At 43.1% G+C, this 21,293-nt stretch overlaps 2 protein-coding genes across 2 annotated transcripts; one reads left to right on the forward strand and one right to left on the reverse strand.

Annotated features, from left to right (window-relative positions):
* Window positions 1–51: 51 nt before the first annotated feature.
* Window positions 52–11,582, forward strand: FTSJ1 (FtsJ RNA 2'-O-methyltransferase 1). The gene is made up of 10 exons (XM_007428709.4): window positions 52–416; window positions 1,248–1,317; window positions 1,410–1,512; window positions 1,648–1,726; window positions 1,842–1,894; window positions 2,949–3,002; window positions 4,613–4,715; window positions 6,726–6,809; window positions 9,944–10,047; window positions 10,452–11,582. Exons 1-10 carry the CDS (start codon window positions 296–298, stop codon window positions 10,650–10,652), a joined length of 972 nt encoding a protein of 323 aa, XP_007428771.1. The 5' UTR covers window positions 52–295; the 3' UTR covers window positions 10,653–11,582.
* A 151-nt stretch (window positions 11,583–11,733) lies between these two features.
* LOC103050218 (organic solute transporter subunit alpha-like) lies at window positions 11,734–21,276 on the reverse strand. Its single transcript, XM_015888157.3, has 7 exons — window positions 20,598–21,276; window positions 20,120–20,271; window positions 17,867–17,940; window positions 15,563–15,718; window positions 15,351–15,462; window positions 13,653–13,905; window positions 11,734–12,829 (listed from the first exon to the last, which is right to left on the reverse strand). The coding sequence occupies exons 1-7, from the start codon at window positions 20,662–20,664 to the stop codon at window positions 12,396–12,398; spliced, it is 1,248 nt and encodes a 415-aa protein (XP_015743643.2). The 5' UTR covers window positions 20,665–21,276; the 3' UTR covers window positions 11,734–12,395.
* Window positions 21,277–21,293: the final 17 nt, after the last annotated feature.

A 21,293-nucleotide genomic window follows, 5' to 3' on the forward strand; every position in this document is an offset into this window, starting at 1 on the left:
CCCAGAATGCAGCGCGATACAGTAACCCGTTACCGGGCAATGAAGCTGTAACGATTACGACTCTCATGGAGCTTTGCGGCATAGCGCGGGATGGAATGATTTCCGTGACGCCTGTTGTCTAAACTGCGCATATAGGAAATAGATTCAGAACGTTCGGACCGGTGTCCTTTTATAAGCGCGCGGCGCGAAGCATCCGGGTGCGCCCCGCGATCCTTCTTTGCTCCCCCTCCTTGCCAGTATTCGCAGTCCGAAGGTAATTTAAGAGTAAGCGCGGGCATCACGTTCACAAGTGAAGATGGGACGCTCCTCCAAAGACAAACGTGACATTTACTACCGTTTGGCCAAGGAAGAAGGGTGGCGAGCTCGTAGTGCATTCAAACTTCTGCAGCTGGATGAGGAATATCACTTGTTTCAAGGTAGGTGAGAAAATATGCTTGCAAATTACACCATGAGTTGGTCACCGACATATATTTATTGCTTTGTTAAAGCAGCATATTGTCCAGATGTATCGTACTATAATTGCTATCCACGACCGGAGTTTTGAAGGGGCTGCACCGGAAGATCTGCAGGAGCACTGAGGCCACAGACACATTTTTAGAGCCATGGTGTATCCCAGGAACCTGTGAAAGAGTTTTATTTACTTTTAGCTCTTACCTTCCTTCCAAGAACGTAAGGGATGTACATTATCTCTTCCATATTATCTTCACAATAGTCCTGGAGGTAGGCTGGACTGAGAGATAGTAACTGACCCAAAGTCATCCAGGAATGGTCAGGTGGGGATTTGAACCTGGATTTCCACACTTTTACCTAACACTATAATCGTTAGTGTTTTGCTTTGATACCTTCCATTAAAGGATGAATGTCTTTCCCCCATGTTGATCCTAATTTCATGGAGTGAAGATTGGTACAGAGGACAGAATATATATAGCTGATCAATCAGTCCTTCTGTTTCAAGGTTTAGGAGCTTGTGCCTCCAATCTCATATATTAGCTGTGATGATTGCCTTGAAATAAGCAAGCTAGCTAGGAAAGAAATATTACCACTGAACCTGTGCAGAATGCTGCTTGTTCACAGAAAAATTAATGATATTTGGGAGGCAGAGGTAAGATCTATGGAATGGACCCTTTTGACAAAGCTTACTTTGTGTCACTTTTAAGAGTAAACACCAGAAGCTCTGTTTTATGGTTCTCCTCCTGTCGGTTATATTGCAATAATGCAATTATTTCTTCTTCTTTTACCCTTTCCAGGTGTCTCCCGGGCTGTGGATCTCTGCGCAGCACCTGGGAGTTGGAGTCAGGTTCTGAGCCGAAAGCTCAAGTAAGCAAACAACTTGCCTCCAGTGTGGTGGTGGGTTATGGCCTCTGGAGAAAGCAACATCCTCCTACTTTCTCCTCTTTCTTTCCCTCCAGAGGAGAAGATCCTAAAAATGCAGATATCAAAATAGTGGCTGTAGATTTGCAAGCCATGGCTCCATTGCCAGGAGTCATTCAGATCCAAGGGGACATCACCAAGGTATGTGTTGTCTAATGAAACCATAGAGGAAGTAACCTCCATGTTCTCCCATCCTAGTCCAGGGCAGAATATGAGCGCTATTTTTTTAAAAAAAACCTCCCCATTGTTCCTCTTGCCCTCCTCTTCTCTTTCCAGGTTTCAACAGCTCAGGAAATCATTCGCCATTTTGAGGGGCAGCCAGCTGACTTGGTTGTGTGTGATGGAGCCCCTGATGGTAGGCCTGAACCCAATCTGATCAGGGATTGGTAACTTTGGCAGGCTGACATTAGTTTTCTTGGCGGGAAAACTGTATTTGTTAGCCTTAATGAATGTTTCCTTTGTTCTTGCAGTGACCGGACTCCATGATATAGATGAGTACATTCAGGCCCAGCTGTTGCTTGCTGTAGGTGTCTTCTACTGTACTTTTATTCCCATGTCTGATGACCAAAGTAAACCTCATGAGATGCTATGGGGGGGTTATCTGGTGGCTCCTCTCTGTGGCAAGTTGCCCAGACTGAGTGAAGACAGTAGATTAGGGAGTCTTACCTCAGAGATTGTGTGCACCTACTAGGGAGAGAGAGAGGGCTCGCAAGCAGTGCCACAAATGTCATGATAGCGTTGTGCAAATTTTATATAGTATATACTGTATGTCCTTTTCATCATGATGTGACTGGTGTAAATTACATAATCCATCTCATTTATGTAATGATATCACTATCTGTGTGACTTAATCATGGTTTTTACTCACTGTGTGAATCATAGAGATCCAGCTCCAATGTTGAGGGAAGAATGAGAGCAGGCAAGCAGGCTATGCCCAATAGTGAACTGGCCCCACATTACTGATTAAACTATTACCACCATCCCAGTGCCTACCTGGGCTTCTGGGATTGAGGGAGAAATACGCCTTATTTCCCACCAATTAAAAAAAAGGTTTCAGCAAAGTGGTAAACCAGCATCTCCAATACAGTATGCCATTTTACACTGAAGTTGAAGACTCAACCAATCGTATACAAAAACTTAAAATGCCTTGCATAGAAAGCTTGAGGCTAGGAAGATAGTTCTAGCTTGGTCTTCTCAGAGATATGCTATTTTCTTTGTGAAAGGATGTTTTTATAGATAGATGGATGGAGATGGAGATAGCCAGGGAAGCCCCCATCTGCAGAATTTGGTCTCCATAGGGATGGTAAGCAGTGCTTATTGTGAAGGAGAATGGGTACTCTAGGCAATCCCTTTCCATTTCCTTGACAAGTAATTTCTTGTTAATAGGAGGGAAAAAATAGAGGATAATAAGACCTTTTTTCCTAAATCCTTCCTCTTCCTTTCCGAAGCACTGCGGGGTAGTGTTGGTTCTATATTTCATTTGTCTTGCCACAGTAACACCAGCAGATCTTAGTTCTTAAAAATACTTCATCTTAATTAGCCACCCCACTGATGTTCTTTTTTCCTCTTTTTTCCAGGCCTTGAACATCACTACGCATGTCCTAAAGAAGGGGGGGACTTTTGTAGCTAAGGTGAGTTGTGCAGATGATCAGTGAAGAATCAATGGGTACAGCAAAGCACTTCTAAGTATCACCTATTCAAGGCTGCTTGTACCCAGCAGCACACCAACGTGATCACCTTACAGAAGTTTTCCAACACCAGTTCTCGCCTTAAGCTATTAATTTGCAGATAGTCCTCGACTTACGACCATTCGTTCAGCGACTGTTTGAAGTTATGGCAATGCTGAACAAAGGGACTTATGACTGGTCCCTGTAGTTATAGCCATTGCAATGCCCCTGAGGTCATGTAATCAAAATTTGGGCATTTGGCAGCCCACCTGCACTTATGACAGCAGGAGTGCTTCAACTCCCCCCACCCCATATCTCCTCCCGTGTCTATGCCCTTTTGGCCCCCTGCTGCCCTGCGCTCTGTTGCCCCAGCTTACCTTCACCATCTTGCTCCCGCTGCTGACCAAGTGAAGCCTTCTTCCCCAAGTCGCACACAGCAATTTCCTTGCAAGACCTGGGGAAGATGGCCTCACATGGGCAGCAGCTGCCTCACAAAGAACCAGGGTGGGCACACCTCGTCAGCAGCAGGAGCAAGAAGATGGTGAAGGTCAGCCGGGATGGCAGAGTGCAGGGTGGCAGGGGCCTTGGAGTGCAGGGCGATGAGGGCAACTGGGACTGGGCAGGGGCAGCTGCAGCTTCCCAGGGTGTGTCAAGCAGCTCCAGAGCCGCGTGGTTCTGGAGCTGATTGCTGCCCTGCAAGGCAGAATGCAAGGCAGCCAAAAGGGCAGAAAGGGGAGGAGATAGGTGAGTGGGGGGCGGGTTGGAGGCAGTACCTTACTTTACTGAGGCTCGGGGCTGGGAAGGACAAATCTGGAATGACTTGGATTGGGCTGGGTCCTTGGCTAATGACTGGTGGAATTTGCTTATTGACAGCAGTGGGGAGTACTGGGATTGCTGTCACTAAATGATGCAGTCACATGATGTCTCACTTTTCGACCGCGTGACTTCGCAACAGAAATTCTGGTCCCAATTGTGGTCATAAGTCGAGGACTACCTATATTCAGTGCTGGAGCAAATGTGGTGGGATTCAGTGGGCAAATGCGGGTCATGAATCTGATAAGATGTCAATCTAATCAAGGTGGATTTCACCTATTTCAGCAATGGTCTGGGAAACAGCAGGTGCTTCAAAACCTTGGCCAGTAAAGTAACTTTGTTAGGACTTCAGATCGTGCGCAAACTCAGTTGACCATGCTGGCTGGGGCTGCTGGGAGCTGTTGGTCAGCAGTATCCAGAGGGCTGCATCTGTATCACTTCTAAGTTCTGCCCCACAGTTGTTGGATGAAGATCTCTGAAAGTGTCAGTACTGTGTTTTGTAGCCTCCATTGTCAGTAATGGGTTGGTGATCTTGGACTCATAGGTCTCCAGATTGGGATTACTGCTAGTAGTAACTAAGTTACTGCACCCAGGTGAGAAGTTGAGTTTCTTCTGGGGTGTCCTGGATTTCTCCCTGTGCCTGTGATGCTTCTGGATTCATTGAGAACTCCTTGCTTCTCATTCAGTTTCTGCAGCTTCAGTGAGAGTGTAACAATGCAGCTAATCCAGGCATGATTTAGCATTTTGTTCCCCCACCTCAGATATTCCGAGGAAAGGATGTCACTCTCCTCTATTCCCAGTTGAGGATATTCTTCCCTGATGTGACATGTGCCAAACCCCGAAGTAGCCGCAACTCTAGCATTGGTGAGTAGGCAGTTTCTTGCATGCCTGTTATTGGGCATTTTTGGTTTTTTTCTTTAATTAAGAGCTTTATTACATTTCAACAAAAGATATAAGGAAACAGAAAAAAAGAATAGAAGGAAAAAAAGATCAGAGAAAGAACAAAATTTAAAGTGCAGAAAGGAAAAAAATAAAAGAAAAAGAAAGAAAGAAAAAGGTCACTTCTGACTTTCTTCGGTACAGGTACAAATATATAATACATTCACCTCTTACTCTACAATTTAAACTAATACAGAGTGTTTCTATAATCATAAACAGTATTAATCATTAAATCCCAAAATTAAAGTTTCATTTCTTTCAGTTTCAAGCAAAAAGTCCAAAAGCAGTTTCAAGTAGAAACAAAGTTAGTCGAAGTCTTTTCTTTAATTAAAATAGTCAGTTTCACCATCTCTGCCAACTCCATCAACTTCACCATCCATTCTTCAATTGTATGTATTTGTGGGTCCTTCCATTTCTGCACATGTAAGAGTCTCACTGGTGTTATCATATAAAGGAACAAAGTCCCATGTTTTCTTTCTATCTGTATCAACCATACCTAAAAGGAAGACCTCTGGTTTCAATTGTATATCCATTTTTAAAATTCTCTGAATTGAAGTACATATCAAATCCCAATATTTCTTAGAGTTCTTACAAGTCCACCAAAGATGATAAAAAGTACCTTCACATTGATTACATTTCCAACATACATTTGACATTCCCTTATACAGTACATCTTAGACAATTTATCAGGTGTTAAATATCAACGATACATCATCATATAAAAATTCTTTTAAATTATAATTAAGTGTAAACTTCAGTTCTTTATTCCACTTGTTCTCCCATTGATCCTACATTATATTATATCCAAAAAATTTTTGCCCAATTAATCATACAGTCTTTAAAATAATAATCTTCCATGTTCATTTTCAACAAAAATGTTATTGGCCATTTTCTGTTCATGGGGAATCATGCATCAAATCTGACCGAGTTGGAAAGCTTTAATAGAATCACTAAAATCCTTGTTTTCATCTAAAAATAAACAAAAATCCACCTATTTCCAGGCAAATAGTTGAAAGACTGAGCAATTCTAGAAAGCTTCCATTGCCTGGAGGATGTCAACTTGGTGCTGTGAATAATTTGTGAATTTTCTCGTAATCACATATTCATAGTACCCATAAGATGGCCATATTTTTGATGCCTCTTTGTTCTTATAAAATAAAAAAAGCAAAGTATTTTGTGGGTGTTGAATAAAGCATACATACTGAGAACTTAGATGCAAAAAAATTATATTGGCATTCAATTCTGAATGCGAAATATATAATTATTCTTTTGAGGCCTAATTGGTATATGTATTCCTTCTTTTCTGAATAGCTTTTTCTGGATTTAGTTTAGTGACTTTGGTGCAAGTTTTGTCTGGTTCAGTGCAACAAAACCCCACAAAACTTTACTTGTGATAGCTCCAGTATATTTCTCAGATGTATAATGTTTTAAATTAACTTTTACATATAAGTATAGAGTCACCATTTAGTGTTACCATCACATCTGTAGTCTCCCAGGTCTACTGTAAATAGTCTCACTGTAGTCTCACTCCTTGGCTAATTCCCAAGTGCCAAAGGATCTGAATTAAGAGGATAACCCATAGAAATGAAGGGGGTTGCCTATGGATGGGCTACTATTAGTGAGCCTCATATGCATTGCAACAGCAGCCAGATTCTCTGTTCTGCTGTACCTCCAGTCAGCCTATTCATTCTGAAAAATTCGACAGGAACAATTTCCAACAGAGCCCAATTTGCTTTGTACTCTTTCTTGGCCACTGTACTATCCAATGAGAGTTGGGTCTTTGAATGTACATGTACTGCTTCAATGCAGAGTGAATGAAGCCTTATTTTCAGCGGGTAGAGGTAGGGCGTTTGCCCTCTTTTGTGACTTAATTGAGGGAATTGCAGAGGACTGAGGCAGAGGTGTCCAAAGCTTTAACTTCCTTTTCATTTTCAGAAGCCTTTGTTGTTTGCCAAAACTACAGTCCCCCTGAAGGCTATGTGCCAAACATGTCCAATCCCCTGTTGGATCATTGTTATGGTAAGAAACCTTGAAGGGAAGAGGGTATTGATGATGATACGCTGTGAAATGTTGGAGAAGGATGCTCAAAAAAAAGGGGTGAATGGTTCAAGTTACTTGTAGGAACATTGTCAATGATGGGATTCTGGGAGAGATCAACACTATTGCCCTGAAAATGGCAGATTCTTGTTCTCTAAAGGCTTCTAAGCAGAAGTCAGATGGCCATCTATCTGACATGCTGTAATAATTGGTTTCCTACGTTGGCAAGAGGTTGGCCTAGATGACCTTGGGTGTGTGGAAATTAAGCAGGGGCTTGGACTTCATGCTTAGGCCACCATTTTTTTCCTCAGGGATCTGAGCAGCAGCTGCAGACAGAACTTGTTTGGTGCCTGCTGTTGAGATCAGTTGAAACATCTTGAGAAGCCAAGTGGGCCAAGGAGTGGGAGGAAAGAATCTTTGGTGATGGAAAGAACTTCCTGGGCTGTCTGTAATAAGCCTGGAGGAACCAGAAGGCGAATTATAATGGCTCCATTTTGCTGTTTCCAACTAAATAAGCTCTCCCAGCCTGGAGATCAACCTGGGCAATTGTTGCTTCCCAGACCTTAATTGTGAGCCTGGATTGTAACGCAATTTAATCTAAACTGACCTCAACTTTTAGGAAAAATGGTAAAGAGTTGAGGAGGAGGAAGAGGAGGAGAAGGAAGATTTGCTTACTGTTTCTTTGAACAAATATCAGAACATGAATAGCCACAAAAAGTAGTTTACTAGGCATCTAGAAGAGCAGAGTGTATGGCAGACCACAGCACATACCTCAGATGCTGCATATATGATCTGAATGGAGTCATAAAGATCAGTGTTCCAGTTCTGAATCTTCAGTGATGTCTGTTTAAAGATATATCCACATTATATAATCACAGGCATTTTGGGTAGTAAAGAAAACCTAACAAAATGTTTCATGGGCACTTGAATTGACTTTGTTATCAATGTTCATGGAGTCTACTTTCATAGATGTATTGAGTGTTGTCCTCATTAGACATGGAGGTAGACTCACTTTCCCCCATCTGGTACCTTTCAGTTAGGCCTGATTTCATCTTCCCAGCCAACTTCAAGGGTCAGTGACAATTAAATGTCCAAACCAGAGCTGCTGGCAATTAAGTCAAAGATTAAATGTATACAAAATAAGTATATTCATAATACAATTTTCAACCAGCTTAAATACAGATAGATATGTTCTGTCCAAAGAAAATAGATTTCTGTGGGTACTGGGAATTCTCTGCTATATTGGTGATGGCCAATGTTTTGGTACATATGCCAAAAATTAAATCTAAGATACAGTTGTGCCACTGGTATATCTAATAAAGCTAATGGCTAAGAATGGGAGTTGAACCTCAGGTACAATTTCTCTAACAATGCAAGAAAGCGTAGAGTCCTTAGTGCTCTCTGAGCTTGGTTGTTTGCTTGCAGACATTTCATTACTCGTCTAGGTAACATCATCAGTGCTAGTGAGTGTGGGTTTGCTCCCTGTTTATATACAGTAGCTTGCCTTGCCAGTGTTGATGGGGGTGTGGTTTTCTCCTTGGTAGTTCCTTGATTAGGATATTGTTTTCTGCTTGTTTGTCTGGTGTTAATCCCTGCTTATCTGGGTGTAGGCTGCTGGAGAGGATGTGTTCTGATCTTTTTGTTTCCTTCTTAGCTTTTTGATTGTCTCTTTTGAATGGTGTGTAAATGTGGTTTATCTCTTTGCGTCTATTGATGGCTGATTTGTCTGAATGTCAAGTTTCCAGGAATTCTATAGCATTTTTGGATTTAGCTTGGCCTAGGATGCTCACAGTCTCCCAGTTGAAACTATCGTTGAGTCTGTCCATGTGTTGTGAGATTAAGGAGTTTTCATCATTTCTTCTGACTGCTAGTTGGTGTTCATGGATGCTCCTGTCTGTCCTACATAATGGCTGTTATAGTCCTTACACTGTATGTTGTAGATGACTCCTGTTTTTTCTTCTTGGGCTACTGGGTCTTCTGGTTTACTTAAGATGTTTTGGAGGGCTTTAGTTGATTTGTGTGCTACGGTGATGCAGTGTGGTTGTAATAGTCTGTTGGTTGTTTCTGAGATGACAAATCAGCAATCAAGAGACAATAAAAAAGCTAAGAAGGAAACAAAAAGACTAGAACGCATCCTCTCCAGCAGCCTACATCCAGATAAGCAGGGATTAATACCAGACAAACAATCAAGCAGAGAACAATACCCTAATCAAGGAACTCCCAAGGAGAAAATTGGGTCACCAACACTGGCAGGGCAAACTACTGTATATAAACAGGGATTAAACCCCACACTCACTAGCATTGATGATGTTAAAAGTAATTTACATTAAATTTGATAGGCCTAGGTAAAATGTGGCTAGACTTGCTAATCTGGGTGTAAGCTCCACTGAACTTAAAGCTATTTAGCTTCTGCAGACATGTATAGGATTTTTTTTTATTAGTGCCCTGGGTGCTTATACATGCAAATCTTTTAGAGGTGTAGAAAACATTTTGAAGCTGAAATATCCCAAAACATCCCACACTGATCTCCCCAAAAGTTTTCTGATGCAGGAGGAGCCTGTTCTGGCCTTATCAAAAGCAGGCTGAATGGCCCATTTCCAGATTGAAATGTTTAAGGAAAATCATAACACTTCTGGTGAGGTTGGAACATCTTGGAACGAGAAGTTTCTTGAATGGGACTTTTCACTCTTAGCTTTATACAATTTCTGCTTTCTGCCCTTTTTTCCCTTACCAGTTCAGTCACCTCATTTGTTACCCTTAGTTTAAACCCTACATTTGTTCATCTATTTCCACCTCTTTGGTTCTGAATTTGTGAAATTGTTTTCTATTTCATAGCACCACACTGTTCTTGCTTTAAGAAGCACCAGAGACTGGACTTTGTTACTGAAACACCATTATAACTAGATAGGAAAATACCTGTGCCCTAAAAATGAAGCCTCCTAGGAATATTTTTGGATTGCAAGAAACTTCTTGAATTGTGGAAGAGAAGCACAAGTAAAACAAATCTGGGAGTATTTAGGCGGGGACAGCAATTAGAGGGAGGTCCTGTGGCAGGCAAGTGTGCAAGACAGCAGGAATTGTCTTCCTCTTGCCCTTATGAAATCTCTCCACTACAGATGTGGATTTTAATCAGCTGGAGGGTCCCAATCGGGTCATTGTTCCTTTCCTGGCTTGTGGAGATCTGAGTGCTTATGATTCTGATCGGACCTACCCGCTACAGGTAAGCTTGGTGATCTGGAAATAAAGAGAGACGGGTCATCCAAAAGTGTTTTAATATGTACCAGACTGGCTGGACTCTTAACTGGGAAAAATGTGAAGCCAGCAACTAAGCAGAAGGCTTGCTCTATTGTCTGAATAAGTACATGCAGTCCCATTCTTTGGTCAGAAGTAGTAGCATTGGCAACCCTTTCCTCCAGCAAGTGGCTGCACTTGGTGCAAAGTGTTGGAGTCCACTGGGAACTCCTAGGACAAGAGCCCTGGTGTCTTAGAACTGTTGGCAAGGAAACCTGACAGTAGGCAAAGAGAAAGTTGAAAAAGAAGAAGAGTTGGGGACCTGGTGTTCCAACTGGGGGCAGGTCTCTAGATAAGCTAATGTAAGCCTTTCTCTTTCTCCCATTGGGTCAGCTGGATCCTGAGAAGGAATATACCTACGTGCCTCCAACCCAGCCGCCCATCCGTCCTGCCTACGAAGAAGCCTGCTTCTTAAAGAAACACAACCTCCTTACCAAGGAACAAGTCCCCCACCCTCAGCTGTCAGAGCAGGGGGCCCAAAATTTTCCTCTACAGACTGAGGTTGTAAATGCCCTGGAGGAACTGTCAGTGTAACATGACCAGAGGACTGGGGAGAGAGAAATACGCATGTGCATTGCCCCCTGCCGGGTTGAAAGACTTTACATTGTATCTTCTGCAGAAGCAAAGGCGGGGATGATGGGCTTGTCTCCAGAGTTGGAACTTGTGGGGTGGGTCTCAGGGCCTATTGGTACCATAACAGGCCTTTGGAAGCACATCAAAATGCAAAAGAACTCCACTCCCCAATAGACACAATCGCAGGTTGCAGTCATAGGATACAGACAATCTGGCTATCTGTTCTTCCAGAGCAGACTCAGACTTCAGAAGCAGGCAGCACATGGCAGAGATTAGCCAGGGCTGACATGCAGGGCTGCTGTTTTAGTCCTCCTGGCTGTTATGAAGCAGCTGGAGAGGCTGTCTTTTCCTTCCCCACTTCCTGCCTTCTTTTCCCTTCCAAGGGGGAGAATTTGTGGTGGTTGAAACCAGGGTCATCACCTTACTCCCACCCTTCTCTGTCCCTTTTTCAGTTCTCCCCACCCCCAGATCTGCAAGAGGGTGAAAGCTGAAGCAGCCACAAAGATGGAGTATTTTTGCAGGGCTCCTCATCATAATCACAGATATTGAAAGTGAGATAGGGAAGGGGGTACAGTTTTGCCCTAGACCATATTAGGCCTGTTTGGGGTAAATGAAACATTGCTGGCTTAGGATTTAAGTGTGTTGTACACACAGAGCCATAGCATCCTCATCAGGTCTGTTCTGAAGTGAGATAACAGATAACCTGGATGTTCATATAATGTCAGTTCTAGGATAAAAACTGCATAGCTTGCTTCTGTTAGTTTAAAAGACATTTAACTTAATTCCTGGTTAGTTTGCAGCTTTTCCTATTTTATTGCTCAAAAAGCCTAGGAAAGTCCTCTGTGCTTAAACTGCAGCACTTATTTTAATAAAATCTTATCATTTTTTCAATGCTTTCTGCAGTACAGAACTGCCTAGATTTCTCCCCTCCCTCCCCCGCTCCCGAAAGTCTTGCATAGCTGTAAAGGGGACTTTCTTAGACTAACTAACTTAACAGGTTCCAAGAAGATATTTGGAGCGTCTTGTGGTGGAAACCTTTTAAGTCAGCAACATTCTTCATGAATTTATCAGATGTTCCTAATTTCTCTTGCTTAGCCTGTTTTAAGCACTCCCAGCTTAATTATACTGACCATGGACTGTTTGCTAATTTTTTTCTTAAACAAAGCAGATACAAAAGTACAGTTTTCAGATTAAATCTGAATTCCTGGGTTTTCCCATTGTGGGTTTGTACAGTGCATGAAGCCATGAAGTGCCAACCATTTTAGTCTGGTGAGTTCTGCAGAGTTGTAAAATTGAACAGGGGTGGTTTTCACCCTAATGTCCTGTGCCACCTGAAAGGTTCTCCACAAGAAAACAGGTTAGGCTTCCAGAAAGAGTAAGAGAAAAAGGAGAAGAATAAAGATGGGAGGGTGTTACAGGAAGAAGAAGAATGGTTCTGTTTTCCCCACATGTCCAACCTGCCTACCAGTAGTTCCTCAGTCTACCCCTGAGGCAGTTTAGCCATGGCTAGAACAAAGGTTCCCCACCTAATACAGAACCACTGAAATCTTCCACAAGATTATTTTTCTGGGCAGATCTTCACACAGGTGCACATTCTAGTCTAGTCATACCTGGAGTTCAGTGCCCCCCAGTCTATATGCCTTGATATCATGCATCCTTCTGAATCCAGCTGTTGCTGTGTTCTCCATTCTCTAAAGATGGTGGCTATACAGCAGAGGCTCCATTTGCATCCATTTTGCCAACCTGGGAATGAATTTGGATTTCACTTGATGCTTCAGTTCCAGTTTGTTGTAGGCTTAACTTAAGTTCCCCTGCCTTCAGGGCTCCCACTCTCTGGCAGCCAAGTCCCCAACTTTGCTGCTTTCTGTTCACAGGCTCCTTGACAGTGAAATCAAAGTGGTCCAGGGGAGAATGCTCAATTGTACAGAAAGCCTCATCACAGATGTAGCTGGGGTTTGTTCCCTCCACAGATATACCATCAGCAGGGCTACAACGACCAGATGGGCTCTCCTGGGTCTGGGAGGCTTGATGGTGGATGACCTGTTGAGCCTCCAAACAAGGTTCAACTCTTCGGAAAGAATGATGGGCAAATACACCAATAAAGAACATCTCAATGGCCAAAGCATAGTAGTAGATCACTGGAAAGGCAAAAGAGAAGTTTGAAAATAGGGTAGCCTACAGAAATGATGTTACATGTTGATCTTCCAGGTCCCTAGCAGTATAATCACAGCACTGGAGGAAACCAGGTTGAGGAAAACTGGTCTATATGTTTTGATTTTGCACAAATGCTGAAAATGGAGCAACAGGTGCAAAAGTCAGCTTCCTTTTTGTAAAATAGCTGCAAAAATACTTTTGAAAATGTGTGGGCAGTGCCTAAGGAAAACAGAAAAGACCAAGAGGGGCCCTATTGTCTTGCAGAACTTCTCTATTTGTAGAACAAATAAAACTAGAACAAATTCAGCAAAAAAGGTGATATACACAGTGTAACTTTGAAAGATTGAAGGCTTCAGCTGCACTCTTGAACTGTTAATCACGGGGCAGGCACCTACACAGTCTTTGGAATGAAACAGAATTGAACCTCCAGAGTCCTCTTCTGCAACTCCAGGTTACGAGGCAAGCTAACACAGAAGCTTGCACAAAGCAAAGTGGCTGAGAGAGTGCGCCTCCGTTTAGGCAAGGAAGTCATGCTTCACGGTTCCTGTGCTAACAAGCCAGACTCAACTATTGTTCACAAGCTCTTTTTCTTGCTCATGTGTCATGTCTAGGCTCCCCGTTTTGCAACTACTAAGAAAAAAAATAACCCTACACTGCAACCAGCCGTGCACAGAACACTCTGGCCGAAAGTCTGAATTGGCCAGTTGCAAAAGTCTCTGCAGGTTGTTTGCTGCGGTATTATGAGAAAGACATCTCTGTGTCCACCCGTTCCACTTCTAAAGCACGTGCCTTGTAAAGATGACTTACTTTGGGAGCGGGTGACAGGTGAAAGAGGTGGGCTGCAAGGAATGGCACCGACGGCCCCCATCGCTTCCAGGATTCCGCTCTGCAGCCCACAAAGGACTAGAACCAAAATGATGCAGACAAACTTGGAGCGCAGGCTGTAGCCCTCGAGGGATGGCTTGGTGGCCTTGTAAAAGAGCAAATAGCCATAGAAGGAGAGGAAGGTGGAGATGCCTATAATGGCATTGATGTATGAATTGGGATAGGTGTAGCCCACCTGGAAGAGAAAAAGTCATGAGATGCTAAGGCTCTTCTCAGACACGGCCCGCAGAAATGGGTAGGTTGGTTTCAACCCTCCTGAATTTGAAAGGCATGCTGAAAATCTCTTGGCTTAAGAAAGATCAAGTTCCTGAATGTTATCTCTCCAGAGCAACCCTAGGATATTGTGCGCAGTGATTCTGTAAGAAAAGACTTCTGCTTTTCCAACATTAGCCTGCTAAGACTATTAAAAGCATTGGTTATACAGAACTGTTTAATATATCTAAGCAGAAAATCGATCCTAAGGTTGGATTTGTTTTGTTTAGCTTTCTACTGGAGCTAAATACTGTTTGAACAATTGCAAAATCAGCCACTTGAGCCCGCGTGGGTCCGTCCTTCTTCACCGTCTTTGGATTGCTCTTTGGACTGCTCAACGTTTTTTATTGAAAAAGTTCAATAAGGGCTGAACATCCTTGGGATGACCTTAGGATGCAGATTTACTAATACAGGAAGGGATGCAATGGAGTAACTTGAAGAGGAGCTTTCGACACTGCAACATTTTGTTGCAATCCATACTTCTCAATTGTATACATTACTTTCAAAATGAGATATACATTACGCATAATATCAATAATATATATTTCCATTGCATAGAAGCGTAGCTGATCTCAGGTTGATTTGTTTAGCCAAGTTCATGCAGCCCTGGTGATAACCAAGATGAGCTTCATTGCTCCAGAAGAGGTACAGTGGTACCTCGGTTTACGAACTTAATTCGTTCCTTGACTCTGGTCGCACCCTGAATTGGTTGCAACCTGAAGCAAATTTTCCCATAAGGTTCACTGTAATTACCATTAATCCATTCTGGCGTGGAGGACAGGGAGGCGGCTATTGCTTGGAGGGAGAGTCCCTCTCCCTATGGCCATGTGTCAGGGCCGGAAAATGGCCACGGACCACGTGTCAGGAGCGGAAAAATGGCCGCGGACCACGTGTCAGGGGCGGAAAAATGGCCGCGGATCACGTGTTGGGTGGAAAATGGCCGTGGACCACATGTCAGGGGTGGAAAAATGGCCGCAGACCACGTGTCAGGGGCGGAAAATGGCCGTGGACCATGTGTCAGGGGCGGAAAAATGGCCGCGGACCATGTCACGGGAGGGAAAATGGCCGCGGATCCGGTTTGTAACCTGAGGCGGAGTTTGCAAACCGAGGTAAATTTTTGCGGCTGGAGCTGGTCATAACCCGAAAAGTTCGTTAACAGAGGCGTTCGTAACCCGAGGTACCACCATAATACCACATCCTTTCCAGTCACCTCAGTCCAATGGAAATGCCTATCGTCAGCCAAACATCTAAGATGAAGAAATGATTTCCAAGAAAACTATCCATGGAAATGCCGCTTGATCATTCTGTACTTAACGGGAATATATATTTTGTTCACTGACTATGAATTTCAGGGGCCCAATTACTCACATCGCCGTAGTCATATTCATCGTCAGTCCAGAGAATAAGGGTGATGAAGAAGAGGATGCTGCGGATGAGAGAGAGCTGGTACACTGCCACAGTCATACATCGTAAGCTTGCTCTGCCAGGGAGGGTGAGGGAGACAGTGAGAAGAAGGTCAAAGAGGGTTTGCTACACTATAAAGAGCAGAAAAACTAAAGAAGGTTAAAGTTGGCGCTTACCGGTTGACAGCAATCTCAGGAAGGCAGCAACAGCAGCAGCACGGAAAAGGATTTGGAGAAACCCGCTGCCCGGCCAGTTGCTGGACCATGCGTTCTGAGCCACCAAAGAAGTCTCGGATCAACGCGAGGAACTTCCAGAGGGTGATGGAGTGGTAGCTACAGCAACAGGAAGCGGAGATTACATAAAAACTACACTAGATAGGAGGGGGAGAAAAGCTGATCTGAGTGGCCTGTTTGGCTTCCCAGGGATACCAGCCGGAAATGTGGACTGCTTATTTCCAACACTTACTTCAATACACTGCTGCCCGTTTTGAAAGCAGAAAATATGATACCATTGACAAGCAGTATTTGTCACGAAGGTTGACATGGCAGGCTGAGGGTTGGAATGGAACTCTACAACTTCTGCTGCTGTGCCTATTTTCAAGGCTAAGAGAGACCCCACCCTATAATACACAGTTTCCAATGAAGACTAAAATACTGGGATGACTGACTGGTGGTGGGTCCATTTGAGACCCAATTACTAATTTCAAGTGAATATTGATCCACATGCACCTTTTTTCAGATAAAGTAAGAAAGACATTAATATGGAGAAGGGATTGGACTCTATCATCTAAATGGCCACTTCCAGCCATAAACTTTATTGTTATGTATGTTAAATAAAAATCAAAAGGATTGTTGTTCAGTTAGAGAGCAGATGCTTTCCATGCAGAACGTCTCAAGCTTCTTCAGCAAAATCAGCAGTAAACAACCTGTTTTGGCCGCAATGGGCTACATGTAAGCAGGGTTCATATTTACATGCACACAAGTTGGATGACTGCAGAGATATTAATGCATGGATAGCCACCTTTCCCACCCTGAGTGACCTTAACACAGCTGAGGTTGCTAGGGATAGAAAATTAAGCCCCATATCCCTTCTTCACTTGGAAAGGTAGCCTTTGCAGGTTCCTTGAAAGCCTCTTATCCCAAGACTCAGGGATCAGAGACTTCCCAGTAGATGCAGAGTCCCTCTGGAGACCCTGGCTTTTGCACTCAAAAGATTTGACAATTACTGAGTTTCAAATAGGGACTTGCAGAGAATCAGTTGCTGCAGCTGTAATGTCAGTAAATCAGCTGTCTGTCTTTTTGGAGACCCCGAAGAGCCCCTGTCAGTTAAAAGATACAAAATTTGTCCAAAATTGTGGACAAACAGTTGCCCTTCTCATAAAGCAGCTAGCTTTTCTTTCTGTTCTTGAGAGCAGTGGTTTTCAGCCTTCTCAGAGGCAGAACCACCTTTAACGCAAGCACGCAGTTGGAGGTGTTCTGTTGTGGGATAGAAACACACACAAGGCTTAGCCCAGATAAGCAATATCATGGTGAGTCACAACCCTCCAGTTGAAGGCCAATAGACAAGGGCAGCCCTTCTCAACATGGCACTCTCCAGATCTGATGAGCAATAACTATCAGGAGTAATATAGTTAAGGGTGATAGGAGCTGTAGTCCAACACATTAGGAAGGGCTAAGGTTGGGAAAGGGTACTCTTGACTAGGGTTGGAGAACCATTGGTTTCCAAGCCTAATCTGACCTGCCAGGTTGGCCAGGGGACTCATACCAAGCAAGTTTCCTCTTGCAGAAATCTGCTGCTTCCACCCCACGCCTCAAAGAAAGGCAAAGGATGAGTGGAGCCACTGAGAGACAATGATTGCAAGCATTGCACAGAGGTCAGCCTTTGAAAAACTGAGTACCTTCCAGAATTCTCACCAATAGTTTCTGGCTAGGGAATTCTAAGAGTTGAACCACACTTCTAGAGGGTGCCCAAGATAAGGGAGGGTGGCCTAAGAGCATTGACAAATGTTGGTTGTGCTTCAGTTGCCTGCATTGAAGGAGGCGGCATGGGACTCATGGAAGCTAGTTTGACTCTCAGAGTCAGAGTCTTTCTTATGGAGATGGCAGCTTCTATGTGCTGGACAATGGATGGGGCTTCAGGGAGAGGAAGAGGTCTTTCCATCCACATTTTCCAGTGTACAAAGGGTGCAGGGGAAATGAGTGGGAATCTAAGGCTTTGTTTGGATTCAGTTCCCTGCTCTTATTGTAAAGGATCGAGAGTGAAATTTGGAGCACACCATCACAAGGTCTAGCCCAGAAGCAACACAGCACAATTCAATGCCTGCAGTTAGAACGTCAGCGTTCTTTGCATCTGTTTTCAAGGGTGAAAGCTGTTAATACAGCATCTCCTTTGAGGAGTTGGAGCAGAAGTTGTGGCATAGCTCAAGTTTGTTGCATCATTTCTCCCCCTCCCCCTTCATTGTCCCCTGCAGAGAAACTCACATGGAGGCCACAAAGTTGCAGACAAAGGAAGCTCGAGGGATGAACAAGCTGATGAGGGAGGTGAGGCTGAATGCCTGTTGGAAGAGAAGATAGATAAGGACAGATTTGTACCTTGCTGAAACTGTAACTTGTCTCCAGCCAGCAAGACAACCTAATCTCCCACTCCCAAGATTACTCCTAAATATTAGATTCCACTCTTCTTTTACGATTGCCACTCTACCTAGCAAAAGAGATGAGCATCTAGGCTGAATTCACACATTCTGTTATGCCACAATGTGATATTTTCACCCTCCAGCTTGAGCAACTGGTATTCAGAGATATATTGCCCCAAGTCGAGGACTGTTACATTTAGCACTGAAAGAAAAGTCTGCCATGACGACTTTGTCACTATAAGCAAAGGCCATTATCCTATCTTCCGGCAGCAACTGGCGTAAGTTTGTAAAGAAGTGGCTGTTGATGAATGATCTTTCGCAAGAAGAGCTGGATCGTGGCCTGTATGTAAGGAAGTGCGTATGACATAGCAGTAATTTTTCTTGATTAAATTATGTGGAGTGATCTTGAGTTATGCTCTGGTGCAACCCTACCAAAAAGGAGCTTGCTTGTGACAGCTGCTGTCACAGATTTACTAAACCAACCTTTCCTGACTTTTAATCTCCAGATGTGCTGAGTTTAGAACTCTCAGGAGTCCTATTTTGGGAGCCAAGCTAACTTGGAATGCTGGGAGCTGTAGTCCTAACATATCTAAACAGCAGCAGGTTAGAAAAAGCTCAGCTAAACAGTATGATAGATTATAATTGGTTTAACTGCTTTTATTTAGCAATCATTTTTTTGTTTATGCATTATGCTCTCTCTACACTGATGATTGTGGATAGTGAAATGGGTTAAAGATGATGGAAAATTACAAGTAGCTTTGGGGATTTTAATAGCACTAATTTAAAAGGGTAAATTTTCCCCAACTTGATGCCCTCCACATAGGTTGGATTTCAATTCCTATAAGTCACAACCAGCATGTAGTTATTGGAGTTCCCACATCTCTGGAAAGAGCCAGAATGACTTAGCAGACACAGTAGATTTAATCAGGGCTTAAAGTGTTAACTTTCACTCTGTATACATACTTTAAGAGTAGAGATCTAGAGGAAAAAATACAATAAAATGTGAAAGTACAGTATGTGGCAAGTCAAGTTTATTTAGAGCAGTGTTTTTCAAATTAAGCAACTTTAAGATGTGTGGACTTCATGTTGGTTGGGGAATTCTGGGAGTTGAAGTCCACACATCTTAAAGTTGCCAAGGTTGAGAAACACTGATTTATAGGAAAAGATCTATGGTGAATTTCACAGCATTGTGATGTGTCCCAGTTGTATTAGAAGCCACTGCTGTTCTGTTAATGATCATAGTGCTTACTTTGCCTCCATTTAAGCTTGAACTGAATGGTCACAGTAAGAAAAAAAAGAAAAATACCAACCTCTTCATTGCCATTGAACCTCAGCATTTCTCATATATCCGTATATAAAATTAGGATCTCACTTTGTCTCTAATTAAATGAATTCTAGTGTGTGAAAATTAGATGCCATACTAAAGCTGCCTTCAAGATGTTATGTGACATTTTACTGCAACACATTGTGGAAACAGCTATAATAAGGCACTTTGTTACCAGAACAAAGGGACCTGTATGGTGAGTGCTTTGAATATGAACCAGAAACACGCTGCTGGCGTGGGGTGGGTGACACTGTGGTGCCCTCCGGATTTTCAAATGTAGGTACCAACAATTCTTGGATTGGCTCTCATGAAAGATTGTGGTGAGATTGGGAAAGTAATAGAAGGATTGTTAGACACAAATAGTCATGAGATAGAAGTGGAGTCTATTGGTAGCTTATCCCATAAATGGGGACTAAGTCCAGGTGGCAAGAAACATAGAAAGAAATTGTTCAAAAGGTCCTAAGAATCTCCACCTTAATGAAGTCAAGAGGATTGGAAATTCCTCTTGTAGTTTCCAAGATTCTGGGTTTATTCCTAATTCTAGCTTTAAAAACATCTTATGAAAGTCTGTGTCATTCTTGCTTTTTGATCTTAGCCAGCTGGGTGAGGCTTGATGGCCCTGAATATATTGAACATCTCAACTTAACGGCCTAATTCTAATCATACTTTTATGGAGTTCAGTGGGTTTTGTAAGCCTTACGTTCAAGGCTGCATGCTTAGTGGGGGAAGTTAAACCTAAGAGATTAAAATCACAGGATTTCTTCTCCTCATTCTTACCGGATAAACTCCCAAGATCCAAAGTAAGACGCTGTTGCGATGGGAACTCTTGCCATGACGCAAGAAGAAGCCTGTTTGTTCCAGAAAGAGGCCAACTTGCACAAGACCCAGGAACACTGGGATTAAGAAAATCCAGATCTGAGCATTGATAACTGTGGGAGACAGGCAGATGTAGTTCAGAGAGATAACGAGGGCAATTTCGAATCTCTGTTTCTAATTCCTGTTGTAAATCATATTGTCCTGAAGCCCTTCCTTCTAATCCAAAATAGAGCAGGCTTACTTGGGCATAACAAAAAGAGACTTTGCATTGATCAGAACTCTATTACTTGGCCATGATGGGCAAAACTGTATTTATGAGGCTAAACTGTGGGGAACTTTGGATGGTGTCTTTATTCTGCCTTCTGGCCATCTTTCACCATTCATTACCAGAACCTCAACTTGTCCAGGCTACAGCTTTCCACAAATTCCCCATCCTCACCTTGGAAGATCTCGGATGACAAAGGTAATTGATCGCTGACAAGGGAGCAGTTTGGGTCACGCGCCATTTTCTTCTCACTGGGACAGGTACCATCCCGCCCAGCCAATAACTTCCTCCTTTCCCATCATTAGTCACTGCATTAATCATTGACACAGGCTAAGATGGGTGTCTTGGCAACAGGGCCAAGTCCAACTTTCTTCACCTGCCACGAATTCCTGAATGCATCCGATAGATAAAAGAAATGGTTAGAGTCCCAATATTTCAACAGTATGGATCTGCTCTCAGGCTTGGGGTTTTCCTCTAGAGGGTGGACAGGTCTCATCTGTAGAGCAGATTTTTCCAGACAGGATTAAGCTATACACAATCCTAAAGAGCCTATTCCACAAACAGAATCCTAGATTGGTGTCAGCCCAACCAAGAGGACTTTGGGAAAGATGTGTTTTCCAGCACAGAGAATGACTTTTTGTGAGTATCAACCACAATAGTTGAATCTTGACTCATGGACTAATTTTTAAAAATGACACTTACGATGTCTAAACCTTGGGTTTGTTGCCCCCTTCTCCTTGTCTGCAAATAAACTAATGAATAGTTGGAATAGCCCTAAATTGAAACATAACAGCTAATAATAGCAGAAGAAATTACCTCCATTACACTGGTGGGGAGTGAGCTTGTTTGTGGGGTGGCCTTCTGGGGCTG

This window comes from Python bivittatus, unplaced genomic scaffold (genome assembly GCF_059951505.1).
Source record: "Python bivittatus isolate LINGU-HERP-01145 unplaced genomic scaffold, Pbiv_v1 ctg000220_np1212, whole genome shotgun sequence".
Taxonomy (NCBI): domain Eukaryota; kingdom Metazoa; phylum Chordata; class Lepidosauria; order Squamata; family Pythonidae; genus Python; species Python bivittatus.

Excerpts from the sequence above, each read along its gene's own strand:
- FTSJ1 (XM_007428709.4), top strand. The coding sequence starts at position 296 with ATGGGACGCTCCTCCAAAGACAAACGTGACATTTACTACCGTTTGGCC. Across the intron at positions 1,318-1,409 it reads GTTCTGAGCCGAAAGCTCAA|AGGAGAAGATCCTAAAAATG; the intron begins GTAAGCAAACAA and ends CTTTCCCTCCAG. Across the intron at positions 6,810-9,943 it reads CCTGTTGGATCATTGTTATG|ATGTGGATTTTAATCAGCTG; the intron begins GTAAGAAACCTT and ends TCTCCACTACAG.
- LOC103050218 (XM_015888157.3), bottom strand. The coding sequence starts at position 20,664 with ATGGCGCGTGACCCAAACTGCTCCCTTGTCAGCGATCAATTACCTTTG. Across the intron at positions 20,272-20,597 it reads GTCATCCGAGATCTTCCAAG|TTATCAATGCTCAGATCTGG; the intron begins GTGAGGATGGGG and ends TGTCTCCCACAG. Across the intron at positions 15,463-15,562 it reads CCTGAGATTGCTGTCAACCG|AGCAAGCTTACGATGTATGA; the intron begins GTAAGCGCCAAC and ends CCTCCCTGGCAG.